Raw genomic sequence first — 11,132 nt, forward strand, 5'->3', positions numbered from 1 at the left:
TATGAACTTTCTCAACATTTATGTGTAATATTTATTCTCTCCCTACAACTTCTGCCAAATTGCATTACCTCAAAGGTCTCTGTATTAAATCCGATTTGTATGCTACAGCATATGTCATAATTTTACAATCATCAGTATAGACCACACACATTCTATTATTCATGTTTATTTAAGTTTATATTGCAGTTAATAACTCAACAATATTTCCCTTGTTATCTCATTAAGATTTCACCTCCCTAATTCTGAGGGCTGAGGGGAATATTTGCATTTCAGGGTTTGGGTGAAGATTTGTAGCTCGGGTGCTGGTTGTCGATGTTGGTAAGTTCACCGAGCTGGGAGGTTTGATAGCAGACGTTTTGTCCCCTTACTAGGTGACATCCTCAGTGCTGTGGAGTCTCCTGTGAAGTGCTGTTGTCCTGTGCCAGTTCGAGTTTATATGATCTGGTTTTTGCTGCTTCCAGTAGGTGCTGGTTCCAGCTGTGCGTTGTAATGGTCAGTATATTGGGTCTAATTCCATGTGTTTGTTGATAGAATCTGCGGATGAATGCCAAGCCTCCAAGAATTCCCTGGCTGTCCTCTGTTTGGCTTGTCCTATGATAGTAGTGTTGTCCCAGTTGAAAGTGTAGTTTTTCTCATCTGTGTGTATGGCCAAAAGAGGGAGCAAAATCCAAAGAGTGAATTTAGTGAAAAACGAAAGTAATTTTTTTGCAGGGAGGGGCTGTTGATCTGAACATCTTTACTTTTTGAACATTTGCCCGAAAAAGGCGGAAAATGTTCAATCAGATTGTGGGAAAGTAAGAGATAAGATACTTCAATCAGTTATCACCAATAATGCAAAGAAGAGTCTTCAGTCTTATGTTGCTCTTTGGTTTTCATACTATACATAAAAAACACCTCAGAACTGACAGCCAGATTACTCAGACCACTGGGAATCATGACAACACACAAACCGGCAGCTACACTAAGGCAGCAACTGACCAGGGTTAAAGACCCAATAGATACCATAGACAGGATGAATGTAGTTTATAATACTACGATCATAGGACAAGCCAAACAGAGGACAGCCAGGGAATTCTTGGAGGCTTGGCATTCATCCTCAGATTTCATCAACAAACACATTGAATTAGACCCAATATACTGACCATTACAACGCACAGCCAGAACCAGCACCTACCAGAAGCACACACCAACATCAACAGGAAGATTTGCATTGACATAGTGCCTTTCATGACTGCCAGATGTGCTGCAGCATTTTACAATTGATGATTTACCTCATAGAAGTGTAGGAACAGTTGTAATATAGGAAACACAACAGTCACTTTGCACACAGGAAGCTCCTGCAACGAACAACATAATAATGACTATATAATGTGTTTTGGTGATGTTGATACTTTTTTTTCATGTGGGCCTTGCTGGCTAGGCCAGCATTGATTTCCCATGCATAATTGCCCAGAGGACAGTCAAGAGTTAACCACATTGTTGTGGATCTGGAGTCATATGTAGGCCAGACTAAATAAGAATGGTAGATTTCCTACCTTAAAGGGTATTAGTGAATTAGATTTTTTTTAATGAAATTGACAACTGTTAAACGGTCACTGTTAAGCTATCTTTCTTAAGAGTTTTTATATGAATTCAAATTTCACCATCTGCCATGGTGGGATTTGAACCCAAGTACCCAAAACAGTATCCTGGGATTCTGGATTACTAGTCCAGTGACAGTGCCATTGTAGCACCAGCACCTAGCTCAATAAAGGCTTAATTGATCAGGGCAGCTGGGATAAGGTTTCTCAATGTTAGATGCAAACAGAGGAAGGTTGGCAAATTCAACAAGATGATGAAAGCACCAAGCTCTTTAACCTTCAATGCATCATTTGGAAGTTATAGATTCAAGAGACTGACTGTCACAGTGTCAGCAGCTCCAGACATGTTCCAGATGTGCATCACTCATGGGCTGGAAGATCTGCAAGGAGTTGCAAAGCATCATCGCTGACATACTCATTTGGGAAGGAAGCACAAATGACATGATAGATAAAGGAGTTGCAAAACAAAGTGGCAACATTCCAGGTTAGAGAAGTCACCAGGCCCAGATGGGATGCTAATATTGCTGAGAGAGTTAAAGGACCAACTTGTGGAGCCATTGACAGAAATTTTCCAGGCCTCTCTGAACACAGGATTGGTCCCGGGGCACTGGAGGATTGCAACTGTGATGCCATTGTTTAAAAAGGGCAAAGGAAAACCCAGAACACTGCAGAACTGTCAGCTTGATATCAATAGTGGGAAAACTGATGGAGGGCCAGCATATGGGAGGAGGTTAATAGAAAAAAAAGGTTAATACTAGACAGTCAACATGGCTTTGTCAAGGGCAGGTCATGTCTGACAAATTCAATTGCGTCCTTTGATGAGGTGACACAGGCAGTGGATGAGGGTAGTGCTTTGGATATTGTATATTTGGACTTTAAGAAAGTGTTTGATACAATGCTGCATGCCAAGTGGGTTGGCATTTTTGAAATATTTGGGATTGCTGGATCCTTGGCAGCATGTATTAGAACTTGGCTAAAAGATAGGAAACAGAGGGTAAGGTTGCCATGTGCGGGTCAAATATCAGGTGGGATGCCGGATAGCTGCGGACTGACAGTGCCCAAGTGTACCATGGGATTTTGAAGACGTTGGTATGGAGGATGTTGGTCTTTCCATGGATATCTGCTGAAAGGTGAGCTTTTGAGGAAATGATTGGTGGTAGGATGGGGCAGAAATCAGATTTGAGAGATGCCATAGGGGTGTGGTAGGCATTTAATGAGGCAGGTTTGGTAAGATACATAGGGAAAACTCATTAGACAATGCATTGACTCATTCTCCAAAAAACTCAACTGTACTTGGACTTAGCCAAAGAAACATAAGATTTACCCATAGAAGTTATTGATATAGGACTGAAAAGACAGACAATAGCATTGATATTCGGGGATTTAATGGGCACAGTCGGAATTTCATCCAATTTACCAGAGGGTATGATATCATTCCATTTGCAGAGTGATGAATGCCAGTGGATCAGTGCATGTTAGTGAAGTGGGGTTATTAGATTGACTGAACCCATTGTATCGCTGCTGATGCTTCTGGAATGTTCTAAGGCGTTTTGCACTTTAAAAAGGCGATACCATCTTCTTTACTTGAAAGCTGGATTGAGATGGACTACACCCTGATTCAATTTACAAGGAATCAGATACGTTTGAGTAAAAGCAAAAGACTGTGGAGACACTCAGCAGATCTGGCAGCACCACTGGAGATAGAAACAGAGTTAACATTCGAGTCAGATATAACTCTTCTTCAGAATTTCAAACTCTGACATGCTTTGAGTAAAGTGTTAGGCTTAAATACAGACTCATGTTTCAGGCATAGTTGTTAAGCATTCATTTAAAAGGTAACTTAAAATAAGAGTTTATATATTTTGAGTGCTAAACAGATAGATAGCTTACACAAGACCAAAAGTTATCTATTTACCCCAAAATGTGCTGGTGGAATTGTCAATTGTGTTTAGAGGTACTTCTGTAGCACTGATCATGTTGTGTTCTGACTTCTTGACACCTTTAACTGTTTTCGTATTTACCTTCAAAAAAACTCTTTAATGAATCCAAACTAAGATTGTGGTGTGTAACTGTGGGTTTCAAGCCCCTGCTATATAGGAAAGGCTTCAAAGACCTTTGTGTGATCTACCGAATGTGGTTGGAGTTCACGTACAGATCACCACTGACTGCAGTTCGCTATTCAGAATTTTTAACTTTATTCAGACCTTTATCCAGTGTGTATTGGGTTAGAAGAGAGATGGAAGCCTATTAAAAACATTGAGTGGAAAGCCTTGACTTCATGCTGTGCAGAGTAATTTTGGCTGAAGTTATAGATTGCATGTTGGAGGGCTTTAGGATTATAATTTGTGATAAGTAGGGTAGAAGTACGTTGTTCCCCTTTCTATCAGCTATAAAAACACTATCATATGAGTTATTAGTTTTGTTGCCAGGGTTGGAGGATTTAATCTGTAGAGAATGGCTGAATGGGCTGGTGCTATTTCCCTGGAGTGTCAGTGGCTGAGGGGTTACCTTAGAGAGGTTTATAAAATCATGAAGGGCATGGATAGGGTGAATAACCAAAGTCTTCTCCCCAGGGTAGGGGAGCCCAAGACTAGAGGGGATAGATTTAAGGTGAGAGAGGAAGGATTTAAAAGGGACCCAAGGGGCAACTTTTTCACGCAGAGGGTGGTGTGGGTATGGAATGAGCTGCCAGAGGAAGTCGTGGAGGCTGGTACAATTATAACATTTAAAAGGCATCTGGATGGGTACATGAATAGGAAGGGTTTAGAGGGATATGGGCCAAATGCTGGCAAATTGGACTGGATTAATTTAGGATATCTGGGTCAGCATGGACGAGTTAGATTGAAGTGTCTGTTTCCATGCTGTACAGCTCTATGGCTCTATGACTCTATAACCACTGTTAGTTATATCGGCTATCTGAGTGTAGTTCATATTTCTGTTAGTTTCCAATGCAAATGTCCACTTCTGCTTTCCACATTGTGAGTTATCCTCCCCACCCTGATTTCCCTTCTTCATCTGTTTGTGGGTGGCCTCCTGATTTTTGGAACCTTTTACACAATAGCTGCTGATAGGAAGCCATTCTTAAAGATATACAGCAGCAAAGAATTTAATCTCCTTCTTGCTGTACCTTCTATTTGACCTAATGATCAGAGATCATGCATGTACTGCACGGAATCTAAACAAACTATTCAGATAACAATTAAGCAAAAACTGGCAAAGAAATGTTCAACTGACAATAGTTGCAAAAAGAAAACTATTGTACTTTTAAGTGTTAATAAAACATGAAGCAAACTAGCAAAAATGTATATTGCCAATGCCAGCTAATGTCTTTTCTCAATATTTTGTCTAAGTGTATTTGTTAAGAACCTTTTACAGAATATTTTAAGCCAGCAGATAAAGGCTATTTCTACTTCATCTGTTAATGTATGATAAAATGAGTCACTAAATTAGTGTTCAGTACTTTAGAGTTCATCGTTTTTCACACACCCCCAGCAGTTCAGTTACACAATCGTTTACGTGTTTAAGTCCATAATGAGGAAAGGGATTTTGCACTAAACATGTATTAATGTCATAAGATCTCATAAGATTAATGACTATCTGTTATAGTTCAGGTGCATTACATCATCACTTTGTCTCTAGGCACTTTCTCAGCAGTTTTTGAACCATGCCTTAGATAAACCACTCGCGATAAAGTCCATTCTGTTGAGTCAATCAGCCCTCTCCCCCACCATCGGCTATGCAAAACCTCCAGGAATTTGGAGGAGGCTGCAGGATGTAACTCTTTGATAGACATAAAACATCTTTCCACATCCAGTTGTGGTAGCTCACAAACAAAAGCAGCCATCCAGAGAACTATAATAGTCTGTGTATGATATTGACTAATTTGTAGGGAAGAGCACAACCTGGTCTTAATACCAGCCTCCTCATGTCACTTCCTCATGGCAATGAGAAGCACATTAACCTTATATTTCTGTAAAAATACTCATTAGCTATTGAAATAACTGCACAGAGGCTGGTATCCCATCACCAAGTCACCCTTTCTTTACATGTGCACAGTACATGGGCTCTGACCAGCCAATTCAGAGCCAGTCCCTATAACGAGGAGAGTCTCTGAATCTCCTGTTCATATTTGTCAGCCAGGTCTCCCTGATTGGCCCAGGCTAATAGCCCCAATCAGGGCACTCATAGTCAATGGATCCACCTGGCCCTTGTTCCAAACACTACAACTATCCTTTATCCCAACACTCTTTCATCTTAGAAATAGATGGACAGCTTACAACACAGTTTACAACCCACTGCGTTTAGCACCTCACTGGCATACTAAGGTCAGAACTTTCATACAGGTGTAGAACTTCTCTGTCCCAACACAACAGGTATCATTCTTGTGGTGGAGGGTGTGATTTGGGGCAGATACTGATTTGCACATCCATGGATCACAGGAACAACTGCACTTAGTAAAGTCCAGCTGCCTTAGGCTGACTTGGTTTACACATGTGAAATGTCCAAATCATGACCTTGATATGTTAGAGTTGGTCGTGGAAGGCCTAAAGCTGTGAGAGTTCTTTGGAGGAGTAGTTTATTTAATTGGAGAGGTAAATGTCTTTTTGAATATGGTCCTGGAACAACTTTGGTAGGGACCAGCTGTCCTTTGGGTTAGGTGAGGTATCCTTTGGGAGAGGTATGGCACTCTTTGCAATTATCAAAAGTAGACATGAATGTATGTCAAAGTGCATATGCTCATTTTGAACTGTCAAGTCCTTTAGCTCTGTCAAGAGGGTTCTGAACAGAGCTGTGAACAGAAGTTGTTGGCATGGCCATCATAAGGAGCTGTCAAGCTATTGAAAAAAAATCTTGCTATTAAAAAGTTGCTTGATATTTTACTCTGTCTGATGACATAAGCCTGGAGGTTACCATCACATGTTAAGTGCTGCATTACAGATTTCACAACCTTAAATTATCACTGTGATGTACAAACGGTTTTATTGATAGTTCCAAATGGTTAACACTTTGGAATGTGACTAAGAATTTCAATGACTGTTTTTGTAAGAAAGTACACACAATCAATAGGGTTTTATGAGCAAAAGTGTATTTTTTTCCAAAATGTAGTGAATTTGTCAATGGACACTTACGAACTTTATTTAATTTCAGTATAGATGCTGAGGTCTGTCCAATGGTACATATTTGTAGAGTTGTCATGACAGGTGTAAGAGCAAGTTGGTGGGGATAAGCTATGGCACTAAATGTTGGCATGGGGCTATAAGGGGTTTTGGGGTTTGGGAACCGAGGCATTGGCCTGCAAGTGCGTTCTGCAGGGACATTATGGGGAGGCCATAGCCTAGTGGTATTATCACTGTACGGCTATTCCAGAGACCCATCTAATGTCCTGGGGATTGAGGTTCAAATCCTGCTGCCTGCAGATGGTGAAATTTGAAGTCAATAAAAACAAACCAGTAATTAAGAGTCTAATGATGACCATGTTGGGGAAAATCCCATCTGATTTTCTAATGTCCTTTAGGGAAAAAAACTGCCATCTTTCCCTGGTCTGGCTGACATGTGACTCCAGACCCACAGCAATGTGGTTGACTCTTAACTGCTCTCTGGGCAATTAGGGATGGGCAATAAATGCTGCCTGGCCAGAGATGCCCACATTCTGTGAACAAATAAAGAAAAAAAACTTTGGGGGTGGGTAGATATAGAAGGGGGAAGGGGGAATCGGGGAGCTGGGGAGGCATAGCATTGCAGGGACAGCTTTTTCGATTTATTGTTTTCTTTCATGGCTTCAGTAAGCTGTTGGAGCATCACTGCTGGCCTTCTGCACATCCTGCGGAATGAGGTTACTCTCTCCCACCTCCTTCTTGGCTGTTGGGTGACGATATCACATCATTGTCAGGTGCAGCAATTTTGTACACAGTCAGTTGAACCTTTTGAGCTTGAATGTCTTCTTTCAGAGTGTTTTGGTCCTGGTTTTTTTTTTCCCACTCATGGATGAAAAGAAATATTGATCAGGTCCTGGAGATCTGTGTATTATTTCTCCCTTCTTGGTCCTGTGGAAAAACAGCAACATAAAACAAATCTAGAAGTTAGTGTGAGGCAATTTTCTTTTTGGATCTGGTGCCAGCTAGTATCACAGAAGTATTAAATTGTATCATGCATTTGGTTTGGGAGCATCTATTGAAAAGGCCTGGAACATCACTGTACTTACCTATAATACTGAATAAATAGACTGCAGTCGCTCCTTACTGAAGAAAATGGAAAACATTGTGGATGATTCTCATCAGGTCATTTATGCACACCCCAATTAAAGAACCTGACAAAAATTATGCTTCACACCTGCCATAATGTTGAACATGACGAGGATGTTGCCAGGGTTGGAGAGTTTGAGCTATAGGGAAAGGCTGAATAGGCGGGGGCTTTTTTCCCTGGAGCATTGGAGGCTGAGGGGTGATCTTACAGAGGTTTATAAAAGCATGAGGTGCATGGATAGGGTGAAAAGACAAGGTCTTTTCCCCCAGGGTGGGGAAGTCCAGAACTAGAGAGCATAGGTTTAAGGTGAGAGGGGAGAGATTTAAAAGGGACCTAAGGAGCAACTTCTTCACACAGAGGGTGTTGCGTGTATGGAATGAGCTGCCAGAGGAAGTGGTGGAGGCTGGTACAATCACAAAATTTAAAAGGCATTTGGATGCATGTATGAATAGGAAGGGTTTAGAAGGATATGGGCCAAATGCTGGCAAATGGGACTAGTTTTATTTTGGATGAGTTAGGCTGAAGGATCCGTTTCTGTGCTGTACATCTCTACACTCTATGGCTCCAGCTTCTCCAAAAGCTACATGCCCTATTGTCCCGTTTTGCTTGAACTGCTCTCAAATCTAGGCTGAAAGACAAGAGCTGTCGAAGAAAAAACCTACCTGCAAGCTCTTTCGTATTTTGATCATCTAGATTAACATCTCCACGATAGGTAATGAGCAATGTTATTCCCTAGACGTGAAGAAACTGCTGAACATCCATCCCCCAATTCGCACCCAGTGCATCCAAGATAAGGCTCTTATCCACCGTTGGAAATGCAATGGCCAGTCAGCATTGACCATGCCTGGTTTGAATTCAATGGGTTAACTGAGTTTGACACTCAACAGTTCCATCCCCTCCCACTGTGGGAGCTGGTGACTTAATGGTGATGTCACTAGATTAGTAATTGAGTGTTCCCTGTCTCATTCTCTAGGTAATGCAGGTTCAAATCCCACCACAGTAGCTGGTGGAATTTAAATTCAATTCATAAAATCTGGAATTGAAACCTAGGCTCAGTAATAAGGAAAATACTGAAGTCTTACTACAAAGGATATGGTAACAGGCACATAGGAAAATACTAATTTCTTGGAGCAGTAATTACTGTTTTATAAACTGTTACATTGTTTTGGAACTTTGAAAAAGAAAATCTCTGCTTTCCTTATCAGGTTGAATGTTTTGGCTAATGAGAGAGGCTGAATAGGCCAGTTCTGAAGAAGGGTCACCGGACCCGAAATGTTAACTCTGTTTTGTCCTTCACAGATGCTGCCAGACCTGCTGAGCTTTTTCAGCAACTTTGTTTTTGTTCCTGAATAGGCTGGGGCTATTTTTTCTGGAGCGTCAGAGGCTGAGGGGTGACCTTATAGATATTTATATAATCATGAGAGGCATGGATAGGGAGAATAGCTAAGGTCTTTTCACCAGTGTAAGGGAGACTATTTAAGGTGAGAGGGGAAAGATTTGAAAGCGACCTAAGGGGCAATGTTTTCATTGGTGTGCGTGTATGGGTGGTGCATGTATGGAATGAGTTGCCAGAGGAAGTGGTGGAGGCTGGTACAATTACAGCATTTAAAAGGCATCTGGATGGGTATATGAATAGGAAGGGTTTAGAGAGATATGGGCCAAACACTGGCAAATGGGACTAGATTAATTTGAGATATCTTGTTGGCATGGACAAGTTGGACCAAAGGGTCTGTTTCTGCGCTGTACAGCTCTATGACTCTAAGAGAGTGATCAACAAAACAATGACTCCTGCAGACTTGATTAGCTGCTTGTTAGCAAACCCAGAAAAGGGATCCCGCAAAAAAAGATCCTGAGCTTCCAGGTACCTGTCACATCAACACACCACCTTGTTCCCCGGCCAACATCTCTGTCTCAGGTTTGCTGCAGTGCTCCAGTGAAGGTCAGTGCCAGCTGGAAGAACAGCATCTTATTTTCCACTTGGGGACTCTACAGCCTTCAGGACTTCATTTTGAGTTCAACAACTTTAGGACTTGACCTCTCCCATGTCCTTACCCTAACCCCCACACACCAGGCCTTGTTATCACTTAGTCTGCTATTACACACAACCTATTGTTTGTCACTAACAGTCCCCATTAACAGCTATTCACCCCCCCAGCCCGATCATTATCCACTCCTTTGACTGTTTTCTCTATCTTTTGGCTCTATAAGAACATAAGAACATAAGAACTAGGAGCAGGAGTAGGCCATCTGGCCCCTCGAGCCTGCCCCGCCATTTAATAAGATCATGGCTGATCTTTTTAAGACTCAGCTCCACTTACCCGCCCACTCACCATAACCCTTAATTCCTTTACTGTTCAAAAATTTATCTAGCCTTGCCTTAAAAACATTCAGCGAGGTAGCTTCAACCGCTTCACTGGGCAGGGAATTCCACAGATTCACAACTCTTTGGGTGAAGAAGTTCCTCCTGACCTCAGTCCTACATCTGCTTCCCTTTATTTTGAGGCGATGCCTCTAGTCCTAGTTTCACCTGCTAGCGGAAACAACCACCCTGCCTCCACTTTATCTATTCCCTTCATAATCTTATATGTTTCTATAAGATCTTCCCTCATTCTTCTGAATTCCAATGAGTATAATCCCAGTCTACTCAGTCTCTCCTCATAATCCAACCCTCTCAACTCTGGAATCAACTGAGTGAATCCCCTCTGCACCCCCTCCAGTGCTAGTATATCTCTTCTCAAGTAAGGAGACCAAAACTGCACACAGTACTCCAGGTGTGGCCTCACCAGGAGCCTATACAGCTGTAGCATAGCCTCCCTGTTTTTAAACTCCATCCCTCTAGCAATGGCAGACAAAATTCCATTTGCCTTTTTCTGCACCTGCAATGCCACCTTCAGCGATTCATGCACAAGGACACCCGAGTCCCTCTGCACAGCAGCATGCTGCAATTTTTTACCATTTAAAACATAGTCCATTTTGCTGTTATTCCTACCAAAATGGAAGACCTCATACTTATCAACATTGTACTCCATCTGCCAGACCTTTGCCCACTCACTAAGACTATCTATATCCCTCTGCAGACTTTCAGTGTCTTCTGCACACTTTGCTCTTTCACTCACCTTAGTGTCATCTGCAAATTTTGACACACCACACTTAGTCCCCAGCTCCAAATCATCTATGTAAATTGTAAACAATTGAGGTCCCAACACTTATCCCTGAGGCACACCACTAGCCACTGACTGCCAACCAGAAAAACACCCATTTACCCCTAATCTTTGCTTTCTACTGGTCAACCAGTCCTCTATCCATGTC

The 11,132-nt window shown here is 41.8% G+C and overlaps 1 protein-coding gene across 1 annotated transcript in view; it reads right to left on the bottom strand.

Annotated features, from left to right (window-relative positions):
* Positions 1-8,512, bottom strand: part of LOC109936727 (protein FAM234B) — a 48,787-nt gene extending 40,275 nt beyond the window's left edge. The window contains exon 1 of the mRNA XM_048609760.1: positions 8,486-8,512. Coding sequence (XP_048465717.1) covers positions 8,486-8,512 — 27 coding nt within the window. The remainder of the gene's footprint in view (positions 1-8,485) is intronic.
* Positions 8,513-11,132: the final 2,620 nt, after the last annotated feature.

The sequence above is a fragment of the Rhincodon typus genome, chromosome 21 (assembly GCF_021869965.1).
Source record: "Rhincodon typus isolate 14 chromosome 21, sRhiTyp1.1, whole genome shotgun sequence".
Lineage (NCBI taxonomy): Eukaryota > Metazoa > Chordata > Chondrichthyes > Orectolobiformes > Rhincodontidae > Rhincodon > Rhincodon typus.